This window comes from Theobroma cacao, chromosome 7, assembly GCF_000208745.1.
Source record: "Theobroma cacao cultivar B97-61/B2 chromosome 7, Criollo_cocoa_genome_V2, whole genome shotgun sequence".
Lineage (NCBI taxonomy): Eukaryota > Viridiplantae > Streptophyta > Magnoliopsida > Malvales > Malvaceae > Theobroma > Theobroma cacao.
In genome coordinates this window covers 6,133,274-6,158,415 of record NC_030856.1, presented here as the reverse complement: position 1 = coordinate 6,158,415, position 25,142 = coordinate 6,133,274, and the positions used below count along the sequence as shown (strand labels likewise).

General features: G+C 31.6%; 2 protein-coding genes across 4 annotated transcripts; one reads left to right on the top strand and one right to left on the bottom strand.

The window, feature by feature from the left end:
• LOC18594125 lies at positions 2,946 to 6,039 on the top strand. 2 transcript variants are annotated; one of them, XM_018124050.1, is made up of 6 exons: positions 2,948 to 3,928; positions 4,097 to 4,323; positions 4,440 to 4,553; positions 4,992 to 5,158; positions 5,368 to 5,575; positions 5,692 to 6,039. In XM_018124050.1, the coding sequence occupies exons 1-6, from the start codon at positions 3,646 to 3,648 to the stop codon at positions 5,869 to 5,871; spliced, it is 1,179 nt and encodes a 392-aa protein (XP_017979539.1). In that variant the 5' UTR covers positions 2,948 to 3,645; the 3' UTR covers positions 5,872 to 6,039. The 2 variants fall into 2 exon arrangements, with proteins under 2 accessions (XP_007021650.2, XP_017979539.1); XM_007021588.2 differs by having other exon boundaries at positions 2,946 to 4,323.
• Positions 8,260 to 15,607, bottom strand: LOC18594124. 2 transcript variants are annotated; one of them, XM_007021586.2, is made up of 8 exons: positions 15,047 to 15,607; positions 13,201 to 13,386; positions 12,424 to 12,605; positions 10,796 to 10,941; positions 10,410 to 10,686; positions 10,027 to 10,335; positions 9,645 to 9,922; positions 8,260 to 8,882 (listed from the first exon to the last, which is right to left on the bottom strand). In XM_007021586.2, the coding sequence occupies exons 1-7, from the start codon at positions 15,432 to 15,434 to the stop codon at positions 9,674 to 9,676; spliced, it is 1,737 nt and encodes a 578-aa protein (XP_007021648.1). In that variant the 5' UTR covers positions 15,435 to 15,607; the 3' UTR covers positions 8,260 to 8,882; positions 9,645 to 9,673. The 2 variants fall into 2 exon arrangements, with proteins under 2 accessions (XP_007021648.1, XP_017980584.1); XM_018125095.1 differs by lacking the exon at positions 8,260 to 8,882 and having other exon boundaries at positions 9,464 to 9,922.

The following is a 25,142-nucleotide window of genomic DNA, read 5'->3' as shown; positions in this document are numbered from 1 at the left end:
AATCTCTTTTCTAATTGTAGCTAGCCTGTTTTGATACATGTGTCACATTAAGGGCTTCAGAAATGAAGTAGGTAGGGTATTTTCTAAAATCTCACAATGAGCAAATAGAACAGTTCCTAGATAACTTATAAACGGTGATGTTGCATAGTCCATCAGATTAACTTTTTGAGAAGAAAGTCTAATGACCCTATGACACATGGAGGTGGCGTGGTGGAAGGCTTCCACCACATTGAGGCCTCGATTGCCCCTCTCGACTAGACCCTTGAATGAAATTAAAAAAAATAATCAAAATGTTTTATTGAAATTCACTGTATAATTACGCACGAATCTTATCAAATTTAACGAATTTACAATTTTTTAATAAATTAATAATGATAATTTTTTTTAAAAAATATATGTATGTACATATCTGCATAACGAACACGTAACATATAATAAAACTCACAACCGACAACGATTTCGTATTATTGAGAAACTTCAATTTCTTTCAAATGGCCGTGCGACAGTGTTGATCTTGAGATATCATATTTTCGTCACTCATTACGAACTACATCAACTTGTTGTCCCCTAAATGCAATCCAACCTAGCTTATAACTTCTCCATAAATAAATATATATTTATTTCATTTATATATTTACTTTATTCGAATACTCCATTATTCAGGAATCAGTGTCAAATATATATAAATATAGAATTTGAAGATAGACAGTTTATATCCTAGGCTAAAGAGGTCACTCATGGAAGCTTGATTCCATGTGACATCACAAAGATTACACGACAATTTCATAAATTTCTCCAAGTTGGCCTAATATCTTTAAAAATTCAGTTTCAGAACTTTCATTAGATCGAATTAATTCTAATTTCATTATAATAATCGGAGTATAAGATAAGAAAGAGTTATTTGTTTTTTAATTTTTTAAGTATGTGTGATATTAAATTACATTTATTTTTATAAATTTGTACCCGGTCAATCTCAGAGTTTAAACTCGATATATCTGAAATAAAAATTTGTTAAGTTTTAATCGTTGGAATAAGTTAAAAAAAAAAAGAAATAGAAGATTCTCCATTTCCTTAAATACTTCAATGTCTTTAATGCTCCAATGTTTTGATTAATTATAGTATGAAAATATACTTGATAGGCCCACAAAATTAATGTACTTTTAAAGCTCAAGGGGGCCTAGACACCCTCAATTATTGTTGAAACTTTGAAGTCTTCAACTGATCACACACACTTTGCTATTTTTCCATCAAAAAGATAACAATGAATCCAAGAGAACTCATAGTTCATATACAAGCAACAACAGGAGAATAAAAGAAAGAAAAACAAGAATGAAATATACTGAAAGAGAATCTTACTGATAGATGCCCCAAATGGGGACCTTATATTTTGTATATCTAACCAGATCTTGGCATGTTATATGACAAGAAGGATGGTGTCATGATCCATGGAAATAAGTGTTTCCACTATACCTCAAAGGATATGGTGTGGTGGGTTTATTGAAGACAAAAATTTTGCTTTCTTTACAATAAGTTAGAGATGGTTTGTTGTGGCTAAGGTGGGTCCTAAATGGAAAGGTAGAGATAGGATTTGCTCATTGGCATAAACAAAAGGCAATAATAAAGAAATTTCAAGTTTCTATCTATATCTTGACTTCTCAACTTGTGAGAATTTGTCTATCTTTCTGTTGGCTTTCTCTTTCATTGAATGTAAAGTCTTCCCATTTTAGAAAAATTTTAACAATTTTGGGTTATAATAGAAGTCATTGATAAGGGATAAAGTTTTCTTTTATTAGCAAAAATTTCAACAATTTTGGGTATAATAGAAGTTCCCTAACAAGGGAAAATTTTGGGTTAGGGTGATCACTTGATACATAAGCTGTTGGGTTACACCTTATAATGTTTAATTTGGAATTATATTTTCATATATTTTTAGTGCCATAAGAGATCAAACTTAATTTTTGTCATGAAAAATTATACATAATATTGCATTATAAAGTATGAGTTTGATAAAAAGAAACATTGGCTTCATTGCTATTTTATCCAATTAGTTTTAAATTATAAGACCCAAAGTTAAGTTTCTTACCTGCAACTAATTAGATCCCCTATAAAAACTTATTACATTAATCGTGGTTAAAATTTGGCAATTAATTTGAGTCAGCAATTTTAATGCATTCTTTCATTTAATTAAGAATATATATTGATAAATAAATTCATTAATATGAATAAAGAAGAATCCCTTTACAGCATGGAATTACTGTTATAAAACTATATATGGTCACATGAAAAACTCCACCTAAATTTTACTCATATTTTTAAGAAGATTTTCACTTCCTAAGCTAATTCCTTTGGTATCATGGAGTGGGTGAGTCTAATTGTCCATTTGGTTGATGGACCTCAGGAACCTAATCAAAACAAACCCCATCATTCAAACTAAGAAAATCTGTGCCTAACTCAAGCTAAAGAAAAGCAATGGAAACCCAATTCCATGTTCACCTTTGTAATCCAAATGCCAACAACATCCTTTATTAAGGAAAAAGGAAAAAAATGGAAAGATGGAAAAACAATTCCAAGCTCTCAAGCCATTTTCTAATTGTAAAAGAAAAAGTTTGATTCCATTATTCAACTTTGATATGAATTATTGATTGGGGAATATACAAGTAATATGTTGACAGCCAAAACTCAGAGTATGAGTTAAGTGAAAATCCCCCAAGTGGGCAAAGTACTTGAAAGGAAAGGGGGGCAATGAATAGGTTGTGAATTCCATGCATGTGTTGTGGAACAAAGTAAGGGTCCCACAGTTAGGTCCAAAAGTTGCAAAGCCAGCAGGAGATACTCCTCACAAAAAATGAAACAAACAAAGCTATGGTGACATTGCCAAGTGACATTGGAACTTACCTTCTTTTAGGACTTGGCAAAAACATAATTTCAGAGAGAGAGAGAGAGAGAGAGAAAGCTGAAAGAGAGGGAGAGGGAGAGGAAGAGAGGGTGTAGGAATGAAAAGAGGAAGAGTGGAGCGAGGATATGGGCGAGAAATGAGAGAGAAAAATATATTCATAGTAAGCTAAAGATTTGCATAGTTTTGAATTTAGAGAAAAGGAAAAGAGAAAACAAATGACCATACATAAAGGTTTTTAGTATATATTTGATCTGTCTCTCAGACAAACTAGGCTTTTGAGAAAAACTCTGAAACCTCTCGGATATAGTGATCTTCCCTTTCCACTATTTTAGCTGAAAACTTGGCTAGGCTTTTGGGTTTGTTCTCTTGACTTCCAAAATCTGCGAGATTTTGGGTATCTTTTTTCTAAACTTTGTTGGTTCCTTCTTGTATACTTTCTCTAGATTTTCCACTTGTTATCCTTAATATTTTGATTTCAAAATCCTTGTTTCTTGATTTCAAAGATCTCTTCTTCTTCTCTCTCTGTCTCTAAATCTCTTTAAAAACAAATGAAAACTACCAGCAGAAAGTGTTATATATAAATAGTAACATGCATGAGAACCAGGAATTCTAAACATCTTGTATATGACAAAGTTTTAGGATTTGGGTGTTTCTCTAAAGCTTTATATCTTGGGTTTTCTCTACAAATTTGTAGTTTTGAAACTTTTGTGTGAGTGTGTCTGTGTATATATATATGGAAGGCAAGCAGAATGGCTCAAGAAGATCAATCCCAAAGGTGTAGCAATAGTAATACTAGCAGTGGTGGTGGGTTTGGAAACAGTGTTGGCAGATCTTCCAAAAAGCAAAAGCCTAAAAAGGTTCCACAAAGAGGACTTGGTGTGGCACAGCTTGAGAAGATAAGACTAGAAGAACAACAAAAGAAAGATGCAGCGGTAGCTGCTGCAGCTGGGATTTTGCCATCACCGTCATCGTCTGTTATATCGCAACCAACTCATCATAAATCATCATCCTATCTTTCTTTGCCAATCCCGAGTAATTTCCATCCTTCAAATCAATCTTCTTATTCTTCTTCTTCTTCTTCAATTCCGTTTCCTGCTGATCTTTCACCACCAAATTTAATCTTTAGGCCACCTTTGTCTGTTCAAAATGCTGATGTTGTCAGTGCAAACACTGTTCCATTGACCACTGGTTCTTCTCCAGGGTGGCATCCTGGTGCAGGAGTAGTACTTCCAGGGAATGGCAGTGTTAATAGTGGCCATAAATTGTGGAGTTCTCGTGAGTATAGCATTGAAAAGGAGTGTTCTGGGTTGGATCCAGGATTGGCTTTCAGGACAAATTTGAGTTTGCCTTATGAATCTGAACCCATCTGGCCTCCTCCTAGTTTGATGCAAAGGGCACAACCATTTCAACAACCTTCTTCTTCAATGGTAGGAAATTGATTTTCTGTTCTAACAATTGGTTTCTTTTATTTCTCGGAAAATGTTTTCCTTGCTGCTGTTGTTGAGAATTATGGTGAATTAATGGATTTTTCCTTTTTATGCAGGTGAATTTGTCGTCAAGAACGTCATCAACATCCGTACTGAATTATCAGATGGAGCCCCCTTCAAACCAAAGCTATTATGGAAATTGTACACCTTTATTGCCGGAAGAGGAGAAGGTACATGTTCAATTTTCCTTTCCAAATCTTCTATCATATATAGCCTCCTATTAATCCAATGGTAAATTCTAGTTTAAAATATCCCTTTCAATTTGTTTTAGTATATGGTGTTAGCTTGGGAAGTTCATGTGATTACTTCTTGTGATTTTGGTTGAATTTTGCACCATTTTCCTTTAATTTTTTTTTGTCTTTATTGAAATGTAGAGGCCTCTAAACATCACTTTTCATAGTGAGAAAATTAACTGCTCCACATTCAAAAGAAAAAACTAAATTTAGCAGTTAAACAGGAGATGAATAAAGAATTAGGTTTCCTTTCATTTTCTTTCTTTTCTAGAAATCTTGGGAATGCAGCATTCTTTCTCTTTTAGACCTTGCTATCATGTAATTGTAACTAGGTTGCTTTTTTGTGTTTGTGAATTTGGTTACAATAAACTATAGATGGTTGGCATGAAGAGATCATATCCCTTCTCTCTAGACAATGCTCCAGGCCCCCCTCTCCACGGCAAATATCCTCCCATTGTTCATCCCATCAATGGACATGTTGAAGCAGCTTCAAGTAGCAACGGCAGCACATTCAATTTCGAACCCGGCACCCCAAATTTCAGGTTTGATCTTAATTTTTTCCATCTCTTATACGTAATGAAAATTGGGGTCTAATAACATTTGAATCCAGACTTCTCCTTATACCTCCTCATACTTAAAAAAAAAACCCTCGAATTTGATACTAAGTGAGTTCCACCATCTACGGTTAGGGGAGTCTAGAAGCGTACTAAGATTGGACAGTATCGTTACGTTTTTCTTGCATCATTTTCAGGGAAGGGCCTTCATGTTCAACCTCGAATTTTGAGTCAAAGTCCAAGAGGAGTATCAGACAGAATGGTGCCTTTGATGGAGATTTCCTCACATTAGCCCCTCCCACCACAACCACTTCAATGTGTTCAAGCTCAAAATTCAAGCACTCTCCACCCAATTTAATCTATTACAATTGTGAATTGCCCGGCCTCGAGTCATTAGCTTATCAAGTGAGCCTAAACAACAAACTCTCCATTTCCATTTAACTTTATGCTTTGTTTGATCCTTCTTCTTCTTCAATATATATATATATATATGCTTATATAATTTTGTAAATGTATTAAAGGGAAGCTTGGAAGATTCAATTATCCGTCAAGGAGGTAGCGGATTAAGGCAGTATCGACCTTACTATAGCTTCTTTCCACCAGCTGCAATGGTGCAAATTGACCGAGCAACTACAATAACCATGGCCAATTGTAATGGTGGAGAAGTAGGAGGACATGTCGATCTCAATTTGAAGCTATAAAAGCTCTTGTGCCTATTACTTTTGTATCTCTAAGGGGGCAAGTTTCTCTTTTCATGAGACCATACCTAGAACCTCATTTTTCTTTCATTTGACTATATCTTAATACATATCCCCCTTGTATGATATGATTGAGCATCAAAAAACAAAAAAAAAAATTTCAAATTTTAAGACTTTGAGTTATCGAGTTATTGATTCAAAAGTTGTATACTCTCAACAAGAATTAAATTTTTTACTTGTTGTAGTATTTCATATTAATATTTCTTGTTTAATCATTCAGACTGTTGAATAAGAAATTATTAAGTTGACATATGTTCTTATCATTCGTGAAAAGATGACAAGGGAAAAGACATGGTGATAATGTTAGCTATGGTGTTACATCTTTGATGAAAATAACGATTTAAATACGTAACGGATATTCTAAGTGACAAAATGATTTTGCTACCAATTCACTTAAATTCAACCTTTTATCGTTTCGATTCGTAAAAGAAAAATCTTTGATGGAGCTGATACAAAAGGCATTTTTATGCCTAGTTGCTAGCATCGCTCGTGGGGGTTTATGAAGGAATTCCCAATTTCTCCAATTTTTTGTTGTTGGTTTGGTTGGTGAATGGGTCAGGGCACTTGATTGGTAACAAACTATTGCATGTGGGATTTGTGGGGATCTGATTATGCTTTGTCTTGTCTTTGTGAAGATGGGCCCCTCAAATCTGACCCTTCATTATGTGTTGCAGATTGGTGACGTCTGCGAGGGTCCACACTGGATTGTAGAGAAAATGAGAGAAAAAAAAAAGGTACAAAACCATTTTCACAGAGAAAAAATTTTGCTTCATAAAGACAAATTTGCAATCCACACCCCAATTGAGCCCAGTGGTCCTCATTTAGTGTGTGAGCGGGAAAAAGCAATTGATTTTCTGATCTTTCGATTAATTAACTTTAGTAAAAAAAATATTTAAAATAGTAATTAATAAATTTATATTAATTTAGACATGTGATGAAGTAAATTTATGAAAATAACTTAATTTTAGAGTAAAATATCCTAATTCTTTTAAATTTTTATTATAATTCTACATTTATCTATTAATATTCGAAATAAATAATCCGTTTAAAAAAATATCTCTTGATAAACATATAAGTTCAACTGTTAATCAACCAATACTTCTGTTAATTTGATAACATAATAATATTTTTAAAATAATTTTATTTTTTTATTAATTTTAAAAATTATCACTATTTAAAATATAATTTTTCATTTTTACAATTTCTTTCTCTCTCTACCCAAGTATTCTCTCTCCTTCTCTCACTAAATTTTCTTCACAATAGACGACAAGACAAGCATTGATTGGACATTCCTCAACCAAATTTGATTGGGGGAATATTAAATCGAATATTCTCCGACTAGATCTGACTGCGAGAACATCGAATTTGGTGCTCTTTGGCCAAATTCAATCATGAGAACGCTAGATCAGGTGCTCCCGTGGTCAGATTTAGCCGAAGAGCACCAGATCTAGCATTCTTGCGAAGTCGGCTAGATTCAACCGTAGGGTGATCGATCAGCCTTAGGGAAAAGAGTGGAGAGAGAAGAAAAGTTATTTAGATATTTCACGTTTACTCAGTTGAGATGGACTATCCATTTCAAATAGACTTAACAATTCATGTTTTTGTATCTTAAACGTATTAGATACGATAAAACACGAAATACATTAGAATAAATATAAATATGACACAAATAATATTCGTATCTTAAATCTAAAACATACAAGTATAAGTTTAATAATCGTATAATATAACACGACATGATTAACACGTTTATTTAATGTGTCAATATACGACATAATTAATAATACGATTAATACGTTTAATATGATTAAATAAAAATATTTATAATTAAATATAATTTTATAATTTAAATATAAAATTAATAATTATAAACACAATTATAACAAAATGAAATAACAATAACATCAAATATAATAAAATTTATTAAAATAATTATTTAAAATTATTTAAGTAAGACTAAAATAATTTTTTATTATTAATTTTTAACAGGCTGATAAACGTGTCACGTATACACATCTAAATACGATAAAATGATTAATTAAACATGTTTAAACGTGTTATTCAAGTCTGACACGTTTTGTGTCTTAAACGTGTCAAATACGATTAAATATGAAATACGTTAAGATTAAACTTAAAACTTATTTAACCTCATGTATTCTCCGTATTGTGTTAACGTAGATCAAAACTTAAATAAGTCAAGATATTTTACTCTTAAATTTAAGTAAAGTTACGTGTTTATTTGATGTGAAGTTAAACTCAAATTTGGCATAATTTCGAATGTCTCGGAGTTCCAAAATCCGAACTAATATTCTAAATTAATGTATTAATATGTACCAAAGAGTATTCATGCTAATAGGAAAGTGATGAAGTAATACAAGTATTAATGTTACCAACAATCCAAGGCCCTGCAAGATTTGGGTTAAATTGGTGTTGGTGTTCTTGTATTAGGCCTTCAATGTGGCAGCAAGTCAAGTCATAACAATGAATACATTACATCAATGGCTAGGCCCCTGCATGCCAAATTTGATCATACGAAGACTAGCTTTTTGAAGTCAACATTACAGAGTCTTCTAGTGTAGCTAAAAGATAAGGAAAGGCAGTGGTTTTCACTGCAGCTCTTCTCTCTGCAATATACAGTTCTCTAGCTTCGTTGAATGTTTTCCTTTGATTCCATGTTTCTGGCATGATCAGCATCACCCACCCCAAAAACACCCGAAGAGCTTTAACTTGCATGATCTTCTTCTTCTTCTCCCATTTCTTGATGTTAATGTTAATTCTTTTTTTCTTCCAGATCTGATGAGAGTAGTGCAGTTTGGACCAGGAAGCAGCATGAATGAGACTATAGGCACTTGATCTTGTTTGAATTCCAGGTACGAATTTACACTGAATTGGAGTTTCCATAGTAACATCTGCTGCCCTCCATGAACAGATGAACAGAAAAACCAGATTCTTATCTAAAGGAAAACAAGACTAGACTAAGCCAAAATTTTTTCCCTCCTTAAACCCAAAATTTTATGGGCAAATACAAAACTTTTGAAAGATTATATACAAAATTGTAATTTTTTTTGGATGATAGAATGCATAATATTATTTTTACATAGACCAATTATGTTATAATTGGTTTGACATTTCAATTATTTGTTACTTTAGTGTGAATGGGTGCAAGCTGTGTGGTTTGGCACTTGTCTAGGATAAAAAGTTGATCAAAGGGCAATTACAACCTTTGGTCAGTGGTTGAGAGAAGTCCTAGATATGGAACAAGTGACGGGCAAAGAGAAGATATTGTTACCTACAACTGTGCCTTTTACTTGTTGGAATATTTGGAAAGCTAGATGTGTAGTTCAGTATAAATGGGAAAGCTCCTGATGCTTTGCTGACACTAATAAAAGTTCAAAGAGCAGTGGGTGAATATGGAGAGGCAATCATGCAGAAGATCGGAGAGGGAATTGCAGAGGAAAAATCAGAGGTGGTAGAGGTTGGGTTAAAGTTGACATTGATGGTGCTTCTACTTTGTGATTTTTCTCTACCAAAAAAATAAAGAAAAAAACTGTGGTTATTAGGTAAACTGAGGAACATTGCTTTGAAAAACAAACACATCACTAGTTCATCAAAATAATATTCCGAAATAGTCTCTCTGAAATGCAATGTCAAAAGGGAAATGTGTCCCAGTACTTTATACATAGGGAAAACCATGAAGCTGGGGACAAACTGCTTACCTCCTACACTAGTCACCACATTCATGAACCTATGACCAACCGAAGACATAATCAAGAACATAAACAAGCGCCAAAGAAAATGGATAAAGGAGGTAAGCAACCGAACATGTCCAAAGCGGGAAAGTAGTGCGGAAACTGGCAAAGGCACCCATCACGATGCAAACAATAAGAATAACCAGCACTTCAGATGAGAAGTCCCATGTCAATCCCCTGACGTAAACAAGTGCCAAGAAAACTGACAGGCAGAGGACGTTATTCATGGTTACTGCCCCATAAAGCTGCATCAAGAAACTTGGAGATGAGAATTTATATACTAGCTAGATAATCGGTCAGATGCTTATCAACTTTACTCAACAAATAGGTGGAGTAACAAGAAACAAACCTCAGAAAACGTTAATGATGCAGTCCTCTTCTTCTTGCGGCTAGCAAAGATAATGGCTGATACAGCTTCGCTAGAGTTGGTAGCCAATGGCAATGCAATGAATGAGATGAAGAAAGATGGAATACTTGTTGCATCAGAAAAATTATCAACTGCGTCTACCAGTGGATCTGCGAATGCAGCTGCGATAAGGGTACCCAGCAGTAACATTAGTACTGCTTTTAAGGAGGTCCATCCAGGGTTTTCAACACCCTCAGCAACCTCATCACTTTGTTCCTCCAACCCCAACAAATCATGTTCTCTCTTGGTTTGCTGCACAGTAATCCAAAGAAGTCAGCCTGTGTAAGTTATATAAGCTCTAGAGAAGTCATCAATGCTCAACATACCTGGTGAAAATGGTCAATAAACTTAAAGGTTCCGTTATTAGATTCAAGATAAGTACCACCGGTTCGCTTTGCCTCAATAATCCATTTTTGAATGCCTCTTACAAACTCCCCCTCTTGAACAAGAGAGTCATGGGAGGTATCGAAATCTGCCATCACTTTTCTCACAGCATCATCCCTATCCAAGTCTATCTCTTCAAAACGGATTCCTATAATAAATGCTTTCAGTTCAGAATTTGAAAGACTACCATCATGATTCTCGTCAATTGTATCAAACAACCTGTCAGATGTTGTTTAGAGAGTAGCAAATGTTAGAATACTTGAAAAGTGGCAAAGAAGCACCAGCAGAAGAAGCAAGTGTTTCTTGATCGTCAAAATTCAAAACTGACTTTCTTATAATTTCTGTATTAGGATCACCGTTGTCATCAAGTAGTTTTCCTAAAGCAGTCTTTTTCAAGTGTCTTAAGATTCCTGATATAACATGTTTATGCTTTGCAAAAGCAAGTCGCCTTCTCTGGATCCAAGGCTGAAAGACCTGCAAAATATAATATATATATATACATCAAAAGAAAGTCGGCTATCGGAAGAACAAACATTTCATGAAGCTAATATCAATATATTTAAAGAAAAAGGCCAGCTGATTATTCAGGACAGTATTAGACAGAACAACCACACTTTACTATTAAAAGATTCCAATCCCCACATTCAACATCGAGACAACTAAAGACATGCAATGAAAAGTCTACCAACAGCTCGGCGGACATAAGACTTCACTACCGGATAACACATTTCAACCATGCAATAGGACATAATTTTCAGATTTTATTTTCTTGTTCATGACTGGGTTTGTCATTGATGAAAAATTGAGATTCCATAATCATTATGAATAAATTCCTATACCTACATAAGGAAGCTCAATTTTACAAGTTATAATGTAAACAACTTTAACAGAACTAAGTGACTACCCAATAATGTAATTCTAAAGCAATTTGGACTCAGATTTTCTGTTGAATTGTTTCTATCCATGGATTTCGGGTTCAAACTAGCAGAAAATATACTAGTCATGGTAATAATATTAACTATATAGACTAACCAATACAGCATATTCAAACCTTAATGCATAAAGCTAGAGGGAATTTCAGGTCTGGGTAGACAAAAAGTCAACTATTTTAAGTTCCATTTACTTTTTGCCAGGTTATAGCTTTCAAGCAGAATGTTTAGAAGAACTCAAATGGTGTAACAGTAGCTAGCTGGCTGCCGCATTCTTAAGCTCAGATTAACCAAAAAGAAATAATATACCCACCACAGTGAGAATCCTTCTATAAAATACTTGCAGCTAAATTGGTTCACTAAAATAAAGGTCAAATGGAATCTCTATATACTGATTGCTGGCAACTGCAATCTCTACGTACTGATTACCACAAGAATACGCAGCTCCTATTGCAACATCTCCGTCTGTCTTTCCAAATTGCTGCTAAGCAGCACCCAAAGAATTTTTCCACCAAGAAACCAGAACACATCCATCCCACAGCCATAAAAAAACAAACCATCTTGCCAGTAGACAACTGAACGCGATTTAACAGCATTCCACTTTAGAAAACTACATTTTCTCCAACCTAGTTATTCCGAATGGATATGCTCTAATCAATTGAAACTCCCTGTCTCCATTGTGCGGTAGATATAGATCATGAATTCATGATCCAAGATTTACCAATAACCTTAACCATGATTTGGTCTAAACAATTACTCAAAACCTTAAGTTGTAAAGTTGCCAGGAAAAGAATACAGGTTGTGCTTTTCCAGGTAGTCCAATGAAAGAAGAAAATAATTCATTTTCACACATTATTTACATATAGTTCACTTCTACTAACGTTTACAATAAGGTTGTAAAGATAGTTTTCTTTTTTTGGGCTCTAAGTTATAAAGATAGTTTAATAAATTGTTAAAATAATATTTAAAGGAAAAAAAAATATTGGAATACATGATGATCGAATTCCCTCGCAGAAAAAATTATTACCTGATAAAGGCAATAAGAAACCAACATTGAGAGTGATACAATAAGTGCAATCAAAACTGCTAAGTGTCTTCCTGAAGTTGAACTGAGAATTTGTGGTAGTTGAACAATAATGAATGGGATAACCGAGATAGCCATTATCCTTGCAGCATAGCAAGTCCAAATATCAGTACTGACACCAGTCTCTGCAATATTGGACAAACATTTGATTAGGGGCAACTAAGAAAAGACAAAAAGAGAGAAAAGAAAAGCTTTTGGATTAGGAATCGACCTAAAATATATAATTACATCTTAAAATACTAGTTCAAACAAAGGTACCACATGTAGTCATGTAGCCGTCACTGAAGATTAGACTCATCCCCAGTATTCCAGCCCAATTTCTGAAGTTATTTTGACTACAATGGAAACTTCAGACCTTAAAAGAAAGCATCCCTTCCCCACTTAATAATTTAAGGTTATGAAGATATAGCATGACAAGCTTAATTGCTAACAGATATTCACCAAGGGAGAGGAAAAAAACAACATACTTTACATAATAATACGTAGTAATATAAAAAGCAACCATTGATACTAGAACTGACTACAGCAAAAGGGCATATGTCCATTTTCAAGTTTTTCCTCTTGCAGCAGTTTTCACTATTAAATCCAAGGGAAGTTTCAACAGAGGAAAAGTTGAGAACTCAGTCATATGTTCTTGGCCACTGCATGATACTTGGTAAAACAACTTGTCAACCCCTCATAGCTAACTAGCTAAGTATAATGTTGAGAAGACTTGCACACCTGTTAGGCTAAATCCTTTTGTAATTGTTCCATCTACTGCAACTGAATCACGAAGATCACACCTGCCAACAACAACACAGGATCCCCATATCACGGTGAGAAGCATGACAGTTGACCCAGCTAGTAGCCCCATCCCGACAGAGACCTGACTTTGAGCAGTTTCTGTGGTTCCAGAAAGTCCAGATACTGGGAAGAAAAGAAAAAAACCAATTAAATATATTCTAGACGTAAAACCATAACCATTAAGTACATGAGGCCAGATAATATGGCATGATAACTTCCAAACATTGCACATGGGTACAAATGCAATCAGAACAAAAGAGAAGGGGAGAAAACAAAATAAATTCATATATGTTATTTTAAAAATGCATATTATATTTCTGTAAGATAAACCATTACAAAGAAAACCTTCAACAGAAAAGTATAAGTATTTCAGCTAAAATTCTGCAATTCATATATTATTAAGAACTTGAAATCATTTAGCTGTGAGAAGAATGATGGAATTAAAATTTCCAGCATCCACTCTACAACTTTGAAGTTGAACTGACATAAGTCCGCAAACAAGCTCAATTTTAAACTTAGATCATCATGATCAAGATATGGACCAAAATGGATAGTAAAGTTTTTAAATTTTCAGCAAGCTCTCAGAATAGAAGAAGCCCATACAAACTATCAAACACTCCCGATGTGTCTAACTCCAGTAAATTACAGAACCATTGGAATTTGAGAGCAAAGAAATTGTTTTTTTTTTATGTAAATTTATATTTAAAAAAATATATCGTATTTATATTGCTGAATAAACCATTACAACGAAATATTTCATTAGAAAAAAAAATGTCTTTCATGCAAAGTTTTGTAATTCAAATACTATTTAGAACTTTGAATCATTAGTTTTGAGAAGAATGAAGCACTTATAACTTTTTTTCCAGCATCCTCTATGCAAGTCTAAAGTTGAATTTGCTTAAGTTCATACAAGCTCAACTATTTAAATGAGCAGCAAATCTTTCATGTTTCAGCTGAAGTGTCTTAAAATAGCAAAAGCCCATTTATAGCCATCAAAAACTCCTTGAAGTGTCTGATTTCCTACAAATTACCAAGCACAAAAAACAAGGAACTTGTAGGAGCTTGCCTCAGAGCCCACTGTTATCTTTTTCGAATAAAACCCAATCTTTAGTAGAGTCAAAGAAAGGTTGCTGAAAGTCCCTTGTAATAGACATTTGACAATGGCAGGGGATACACTGAACAACAATAATTGATTCTTTCCACCCAGACCCATATGCAAAAAGTTTAGGTACATGATCCAAAAGCAGAAATTTATAAATAATGCATAAATGCAATAATAAGAACAATAATAAAAACAAAGTCACCCAAAGAAACCAGCATATTGCAATAAAAAAGCAGATAACTGTAAAAAAAGGGAAAATGAAAATGAAGTTACATACCATAGGACAAAATGAACAACGAAGAAAAGAATCAAAATTTCCAAAAAGAATAATAATTCAAATAAAAACAAATAAATTCCCAAACTAAACCAAAAATTCAACCCTGTAATCCCCAAAAAGAATAATTATAAACTATTAATTATACTAATCCCGCACTTTGCTAATTTTCCACACTTTGCTAATCAAGATCTAAATTTACAATTTTCTACTTATATGAAAAAGACAAGATCTAAACTTTTCAAGTTTCCGATCTTTCTAATCCATTTTCTGATCAACCAAACAGTAGATAACTAAAACTTAATTTTCTCATCATAAAACAGAGCGTTAACACATAATCTCACCAACCAAACAACACAATAGAAAAAATTGCAAAAAAAGAAAAAGAAAAAAACTTAAAAAGTTACCAAGAATAAGCATTGCATCGGGCAGAGCTCCAAGAATAGGCAAGAACAATCCTCCGACAATCCCGGGACCGAGGATCTGAAGCAAAAGCTCACTTCCATTGGACAAGTAAGTAGCAGCTAAAAACATGAGGCACCCATAAACAATGATCAAAAACAAGTTCCCGAGCGCCGTGGTGGTGCAGGGTAAGAACCCATACGTCTGCTCACAGGATTCCTCCGCCGAAGCCAGAGGCTTGAGGAGGAGGTAAGGTGGGTTTTTAACAGTGGAGATTCCATCGGATACGAGATCCGTTGGGGATGGACGGCCGGTAATGAAGCGGGCTTGTGCTTGGAAACAAGACAAACCAAAGAGGAAGAAGAAAAGGAGTAAGTAATGTCTAGGAACCATGTTTTCTTTTTCTGGGAAATTCTTACAACATGGAAAAAGCTTTTGGAAACGTTAAAATGGGCAATCCAAGAATTTAATATATATAGATATGAAAATGGAGAGGGATGGGATGGAGGGAGGAGTGAAGCAGTGTTCGAACCGTGTGCAAAGAAGGATCATACAGTGAAGTAGAAGGGACAGCGAAGGAAAAGGGTGTTTATTTATTTTATTTAAAGATTTGGTTAAGTATAATTGAATTTACTTATTTATTTAATTTTCTTTTCCAGTTTTGTCCTTACCATTGTTAGTTAATTGCTATTCATATAATAGGTTTGGTCCGTACATTATCAAATTGTGGATTTTGCTTTGACCAAGCGTAGTTTAAAATTTGAATTATTGTCTGTGAAAGATTTTATATAGTTAATGTGATAAATCATAATTTATTAATGAAAACTTTTAAAATTTTATTCATTAATGGATCAGAAAATAGTTTGTAGAATGGTTATGATGGTATTTTTATGATTAAAATTTAACATTCTAACTTAATGTGTTTCGATACTTGAGTGTTGAAAATAAAGATAAGGTTAATACAATATGAAAAAAGTTAATATTTTCGATTCTTAAATTTGAGAATTATTTTTTCTTGAGATATGATGTTTTGAGGTAAATGATAAAAGTAAGGTATTTGTTTCATCTTATCTTATCTTATAAAATTTTAAGGGTTTGTGAAATGAAATGAAATAAAACAAAATATTTTGTGAAAATAGAAGAAAATAGTAATATAATAAAAATTTATTATGTAGTTTGCTTGATAAAATGAAATAAGATAGGAATTGTTATTATGATTTATTGTAATGTTTAATTGGTAAAAATAATTTTGAAATAATAAAAAAATGTGATAAAAAGATAAAAATACTCTTTATTTTAATATATAATTATTTATTTTTATTTTATTTAAAATATGAATAATTTATAATTTATTTAAAATATTAATAGAATATAATTTAATATTTTATTTTAATATTTAATATTTATTTATAATTTAAATAATATTNTTAATAATTGATCATTTAAATATTAACATTTTTAAGATATTAATATTTTATTTATAATTTAAATAATATTATGATTAAAATATTAGTAATTTTTAATTAATTTTTAAATTTAAAAATATTAATTTTTTATATTATATAATTAAAAATTAAAACTCTTTATTATAATATAATTTATTTTTAAAATATTTTAAAATTTTAAAATTTATTATTAAAATATTAGTGTAATTTTTTTATCTATTTTCATTTTTCATTTTTTAATTTATATTTTAATTAAAAATTTAGAATACTAATAATTTAATAAGTTAAACATTAATATTTTAAAATATTATTATTTTATTTATAATTTAAATATTATTATGATTAAAATATTAAAATTTTAATAATTTTAAAATTTTTAATAAAGGGCACATTGGTTTCCCTAATCATGCAATAACAAATACCATAAAAAAGGATTAAGATTAGTTAAGTTTTGTTTTTAAAAGATTTTGAAATTTAACTATTTGAAAAAAATAATTATTCTTTGATTAATATATTAACTAAATAAAAAAATAAAGCTATTCTCCATACTAAACATGTTGCTATTTAGTCAATTTAAAGATTGAAAAAGCGTAAGAAAATCTCCATCTTATCCAATTCGCTACGCGGAGGTCCTGGTCCCAACCCATGGACAGTGACAGAACCAATGAGGTGTGAGTGGTGGAGCCATGGAGGAGTGTTGCAATATATTTTCATGAAAAATATTTGAAAATTATATATGAAATTAAATTTAAAATATTTAATATAAGGAAGATACGATGGGACAGCTAGGTACCATTATTTTAATGTGTAAGAAAAAGGAGTGAGAGCTTTTAAGTGTGAAACCAACAAAATATTGTGCTAGTCATTAATTTCTCTTTATTACAAATGGCTAATCAACGTAACCATTGGGTAATCTAGGATTCTAAGTCCTAGAGATAACATGAACTTTAAGTTTCTTCATTATGTTAATGAATGATTTTTGGCCACATGACATGTTACTAATTACACCCCCTTCTTCAATTTTTTATTATTATCTTTGTGTTAGAGAATGAAATGATTTTTTTTTGTTGAAAAATATGGAAAAAATGAATTTAAATTAAACCAATCTTCTAAATTTAGAATTATAATCTCAAATTGGACCAGATATGGTCTTAATTGTTACAAAGTCTCAAAATCTGTAGATATCGTATGCAAATCATATTATGCACAAATAACATTTATTTCCAATTTGATTGATTTTTGTTTGAGTTACTATGCATTAAAATAAAACTTTTTGTAAAAGTAATGTTTTAATTGGAATTCTCCACTTGAGTTTATAAAATTGTTAGGTATAATATCTTAAAAAGCCTCTAAATTATTTAAAAAATATAAAATAAGTTTTTATACTTGCGTTCAATCAAATCTTTATATTTTTATTTTGAGCAAAATAAGTTCTTATACTTTTATTTTGAGTCACATAAGCCTTTATGATAAATAATTGACTTAATCAAAATACTATTTGTCATTTTATGTTGTATGATACTAATATGACATATTAATATATTATAATTAATAATGATGTAGTATACTGACATATCATGATTGATGATGACGTGACATATTAATTTGGTACGATAATATGATTATATAATATTTTTCACTTTTTACATCGACGTCATGTTAATATCATATAAATATAAAATGACAAATAATATTTTAACTAATGACAATTAATCAATTATTAATTATAAGAGTTTATTTAGCTCAAAATAAAAATACAAGAGTTTGATTAAACGTAATAAAAAATAAAAAATTATTTAAATTTTTTACAATAATTTAAGAGTGTTTTTTGAGCATTGTGTCAAATTATTAACATTTGAACATGTTAACCCAATCAAGAAGGAATATCTAATTAATTTGAGCCTATTATATAGTGGGGGGAGATATTGGTGGATAAAGTTGGCCACCTTAGAACAAAGGTTGCAATAGGAAATAATGAATCAAAGCAAAGCTTGTAGTATGAACTTAAGCAACCGCAATAGGAACAGAAGAATAAAAGAAAGGATATTGTCAATGATTACTTTACTGACCATTAGTGATAATAAAGTGTGATGAGGTGACACAATCAAATCTTCTTTTTTTGGTGACCGTTCAAGAATATAAAATCATAACGATTTTCATTTTTCTCTTGGTACAATCCAAAGTCCATTTGGATTTATTTTTCTTTTAGGGGAAAGATTCATTCTCAATTCTCATCATTGAGTTCTGCCCTTAATATATTCTTAGGATGAGAACATCAAATTTGCAATAGAATAGTCTCTTTTTGTGTTAGTTTCCCACTTCTTTTTTAGTCAAAATAAGTGAAGAAAGAAATACATCACTCAAATTGATAATTTCCAAATTTAAGTACCCATTGAAAGAAGAAAACAAAACAAAAAAAAAAACCAAAAGAGTACTTTTGCTTGTAAAATGCTTAGAAAATGGTAGTAAAATGTTGTTGGTCACATGCTAGCTAATGGTCCACTCTAATTTTTTTCCCTACCCGTCATATATATATATATATATATATATATATATGTGTGTGTAAATTATCATTAACAGAATCTATTTTATCAATGATAAGTCATTGTAATTATTAATGAATAGTTGATAAAATAATGACTATTTAATAATTGATATTTGATCAATTGAATTTCGATGAATTTTATTGACGAAACGTATTTAATCGAACATGAATTTTTTATAAAAGATAAAGTTAATAGAAATTTAAGAATTAATTCCAACCTCATATAAAAAGCTTAAAAATAAAAAAAATATTGTATAAATTAAGATGTCCTCACGTTCGAGATGGTTTTTATAAATTATGATCATTATGAAGCTTTATACTAAAAATTTAATTGTATAAATTATCATGGCTACTTTTGCCATTGCCATTGAGGGAAATATGTGCAAAATTAGGGGTAAAATAATACGTCAAGTTGACAAAAGAAGAAAGACAGAGATGAACAGGTCGGCAGGATCAACATTGAATGCCACTTGAACCTTTTCCTGTCTTTCTTCATGGGAGTTAGATTTGTTTAATGAGCTATGTCGTGGCGTTTTCGTTGGGTGTGGGACACGCAGAGACAGGTTCAGTAGGGGGCCTACGGCTTTGACCTAATGAGCTTTCGGGATATCCGCTACTAAATTAAGGCTTCCGTTATGGAGATGTGGACACTTACGTGGATAATATAAAAAGTGTGAAATTTTGAAATCATAATTTTATATAAGAGACGATTAAAAAGTTATAAAAAAATTATATAAAATTTATATATATAATTATAAAAATTAAAGATTGAGAAATGACATACCTTCTAAAATATCTTATTGGGTTGTTATTTCTTAATTTTTAATTTTTTTATTATTAGACATATAATTTTTTTATATAATTTTTAATCATCTCTCATATAAAATTTTAATTTTAAAATTTTACATTTTGATGATTATCCCTGTAAATGTCCTCGTATAAAAGTCTGATGAGTATTTAAGAAGGATCTTATTTGATTGAATTTATGATGTTGAATGTATTAAGTTAGGATAGAGACAATTATAAGGTCAATATCAAAGCGTAGAATTTTGAAATCAATTTATATAAGAGATGATTAAAAAAATTTATATATAATAATAAAAAATTAAAAATTGAGATATGACAAACCTTCTAAAAATCTTATTGGTTTGTCATCACTCAAATTTTAATTTATTTTTATTATATATAAAATTTATATAATTTTTTATAATTGTTTTTAATCATTTCTCATATAAAATTTTAATTTCAAAATTCAATTATCTTTGTAATTGTCCTCATATAAAATTCTGATTTCAAAATTCTACGTTTTGAAGATTATTTAAGAAGAATTTTATTTTATTAAATTTCTGATGTTGAATGTATTGAATTGGAATGTGGGAGGGGTAGCCTCTCAACGTTGTGTCAGGAATGTTAAAAATTTGATTCAAATTCACAATTTATACATTGTCATTTTGTTGGAGCCAAAAATATCTAGGGCACAAGCAGATAGAGTATGCCACTGTATTGGCCTTTCAAATGTTTTTAGAGTGAAATCAGTTGGATTTTCAGGAGGTATATGGATTCTACGGGATGCGGTTATTGTGAATCTAGAAATTATGGCTTTCTCATCTCAGTTGTTTCATGGTATGATTAACCTTGCGGATGAGCAATGGTTGTTGACAGTAATTAATATATGGCAGTCTAGGTAAGGAAGAAAGGAAACGCCTATGGGATTCACTTTACATGGTTAAAAGAACACATGACTTGCCTTGGTTGGTGTTGGGAGACTTTAACCAAGTCATTTCTTCTAACGAAAAATTTGGAGGAAATGGAGTGATTTGGACAGCTTTCAATCTCATGACCAACTGTATGAAGAATTGTAATCTTTTTGACTTTGGTGCTTCTGGTCCTAAATATACATGGTGGAACAAAAGGGTTGGCTCATCTTTCACCAAAGTCAGGTTAGATAGAGCTATTGCTAATGAAGCAAGAAGGGATAATTACCCTTCTGCAAAAGTATTGAACGTTCCCAGAACTCATTCGCACCATCATCCGGTTTTGGTTCGGTGCAAAAATATAGCTCTAAATGAACAGAAAATTAATACTTTTAGGTTCGAAAGAGCCTGGATGGCACATCCAGAATTTGTTGACTTCATTAAGGAGAATTGGTCCTTTAATGAACATAACATTTTCACTTCCTTGAATGTTATTGCAAAAGCTTTGAAAAGATGGTGTTATGAATCGTTTGGGGATATTTACAAGCAGAAAAGAAGGTTGTTAGCAAGACTCAAAAGGAATTCAAAAGAAATTAGATTCTGGCCCGAATGATTTTTTGCAAAATTTAGAGGTAACTTTGGTCGAAGAATTTAACCTTCTGCTCTATCAAGAGGAATTAATGTGGCAGCAAAAATCTAAAGTTGATTGGATTAAATTCGGAGATAGCAATTCAAAATTCTATCATAACATAGTGAAGGGGAGGCAGAGGAGAAAGAAAATTGTGACTTTGAAGAGAGATGATGGTTCCTGGTGCTACGACCAAGAAGAACTAAAGAGGATGGCAATTCACTATTATTTGAATTTATATAATGATGACGGCATCTCGACCCAGTTACCTGAAAACTTGGATTGGTGGTTAGATGTTAACGTAAAGGAAGAACTTTCAAAGCCTATCACTCTTCAAGTAGTGAAGAATGCCTTATTCGATATGAACCCCAATAAGAGCCTGAGCTTCGATGGTTTTCCTACAGGTTTCTTTCAGAAGGATTGGCCGAATATTGGGGGAGATTTGGTGAAGTTTGTACAAAAGGCATTTAGTTCCGGTACCTTTCCACATGAGTTAAACCACACTCTAATCACACTTATCCCTAAGATAGAAGGACCCGAGATGTTAACGCAGTTTTGCTCCCTATCAGTTTGTGTTCAGTACCACTGAAGTTGATTAGCAAAACACTAGTAGATTGCTTCAGGCCTTTATTAGATAAAATTGTTGGACAGTCATACTAGGAAGACAAGCTATGGATAACATAATTATTGTTCGAGACGCCATTCATACAATGAGAACTACAAGGCGAAAAAAATGGAGTCTTGGCGATCAAAATAGACTTAGAAAAAGCATATGATTGTGTGAAATGGAGCTTTTTGCAGTAGGTGTTGGAAGAGATTGGTCTGCCTAGTTCTTGGATTACTTTAATCATGTATATAGTGCGCACACTTGAGAATTCTATTTTGTTAAATTATTTTAATTCAATTTTGTTATTAAATATTAGTTAAGTCTTTAATTTTTAATTATATTTTAGTTATTTTTATAATTAGTTTATTTTTAGTGAGTCATTTTAATTTTATGTTTATTTACTTTAATTTGACTATTATTTATTTGTTTTTATATTTATGTAGGATTTAATGTAATTAGGTTTAATTTTGAAAAGTAAGGTATTTGAAGGACCTAGAATTCTACTTGCATATACTTCAGTTTTTTTACCATAACTCACACTCCAGATGTTCAAATGATGTGATTCTTGTGCTATTGAAAAACTAAGAGAGAGAGCTATAACTTTAATGAAATAACTTTGCCAAGTTCTACGTTGAAGATAGAGAAAATCATGTCGAAAAATGACTGGACGTATTGCTATGAAAATGGCAATTTTAAAGATGACATTTGATGTTTGGACCTCATTGTACTTTTAACTAAAATAATGATATTTTCTAAAGCATTTAACCATATATAATAATGAAAGTAAGCTCTAATATTAAAAAAAATTCCATCTTATCATTTTTTAACCATAATACTAGAAAAATATCAATATTCATCAATTGTGTAAAACATTTAAAACTTATATTTATAAATATGTATTCATTGAATGGCGATTATTTATATATTTTTTGTTATAATTATTAGTAAGATTTATTCAATTTATAAATAAAAATATTAATTGCATTGAAGGATTTCATTAAAAATATTTTTTAATTTTAATAGTATTGAATAATTTAAATATTAATATTTTAAGTTAATTTTTTCAAAATTAAATATTTTTATTTTTTTAATATTTTTAATTAAATATTAATATTCATCAAAATTGTTATGCTAAGTTTAGTATAAGAGCAATTTTTCTGTTATTTGGAAAATGTCTTACGCTTCTTATTTTAGTATAAGGGCGTAAGACATTTTAAGTGGTCAATGGATATTTTTTTTATTGACTCGTAAAATATTTTACATTTAAAATAAGTTTTTCATATTCCAAACAAGTATAAGTTTGTAAAATATTTTTCGAAAAATATTTTACGTCAAAACAAATGGACCCTTACATCCCAATTTCACTCTAATACAAAAGTCGATGTTAGATTTATGATTTCCTCTAAAATTGTGACATATAATCTCATCCAACATTTTGCTTTCAATGGGACTCCGTTGCATTTTCTCACTCTATGTAGTGGAAAGATGATGAATATATAACAAAATGGAATGATATCTCCCCACTTTGCTGGACCACCAAAAGTTTTAGATGGTGGCCTGGACAAGTTTCCCAATATGATGTTGTTGAATGTTGATCACATGCAATTTCAGATTGACAGTTTGGTAAGGTTTCACACTCTTCTCTATATACAAATTTTAAGTCAAAAGAGAAAAAGTGATGGAAATTTCAAACTAAAAACCCAAAAAAAAAATAAAATGGAAGGCTTAGATAAATTGGGTTAGGTGTGGAATGAGGGGGACATTGCAACTGCATGCCTACTTTGTGGCCTTCAATTTGCCTTTATTAGAAGGGAATGGTGGAAGTGTTGGTCAGTGACATTTCCTTATCTCTCTAACTACTACAAAGTAAATCATTACAGAGAGTAAATAACTAATGCATGTGAAATGGACCAAAGAAATTGAAGAACAGAGAAGAATGAAGAAGAAGAAGAAGAAGAAGAAGATTAGTCAAAAAGCAAAATTACTCAGCCAACGACATTTCTGTTTCATTTCTATTTTAAATTCAGAGTTTCACTGAAGTCATGAACTGAAATAAAAAACTAATAAATGAATTGGTAAAGTTATAGTGAACACGTGTAGCCTCCAAGTGACTGCTTCTTCTTCCTCCTTTGAAGTTGTTTGTTCTCACCAAATTCCATTGAAAGTTAAAGTTGAAATTAATTCTACCAGATTGGGATCAAATTCTTCAATACACCTCCTCGGTCTCTATTTGGTAAACTCCCAATCTAGTTCTTAGAAATTCAAACCTTTCCTTGCTTAAATCTTTAGTAAGGATGTCTGCCAATTGAAGATTAGTATGACAGTATTCAAGTTGAATTTCACCTTCCTTTATTGCTTCTCTTAAAGTATGGAATTTGACACGGATGTGTTTAGTTTGATCGTGCTGCGTAGGGTTTTTGGTTATTACTATAGCCGACTGATTATCAACCTTTAATAGTGTGTCTTTGCCTTGATTGAAGCTTAAACCAGACAAAATCTTTCTCAGCCATTGAGCATAGTTCGCAGGAAGTAGTAGCAATATATTCGGCCTCAGTTGATGATTGAACTACTACTTCTTGTTTTTTTTAATTCTAAGAAAAAACTGCTCTACTAAAGGAGAAATAGAATCCACTTATGCTTCATGAATCATCAATTGAACTTGCCTAATCACTATAACTATATCCGTGAAGTTCACTGCTTTCTTTCTTACTATACCTCAAGCCAAAGTTCAAGGTTCTTTTGATGTATTTGAGAACACGTTGTGTAGTGGTGAAATGCAACACTGATGGAGATTGCATGAACTTGGATAACAGACTTGTTGCAAACATTATGTCTGGTTGACACGTGGCTTTAACAGCCATTCAATAACTTTGTAACTAAAACGACATGGACACCAGTGTATAAGTAAAACAGCAACTATGAGCTAGACGACACCAAATTCAGGGGTTCACTAAAGCTATAAATTGAAATAAAAAAACTAATAAATGGATTAGTAAAGTTATAATGAACATGTGTAGCCCCCACGTGATTGTTTTTTCTTCCTCCGTTGAGGTTGATTGTTCCCGCCAAATTCCATTAAAGACTAAAGTTGAAATTGTTCTACCAGATTGTGATCAAATTCTTCAACACACCTCCTTGGTCTCTGTCTTGTAGACTCTCAGTTTAGTTCTAAAAAATTCAAA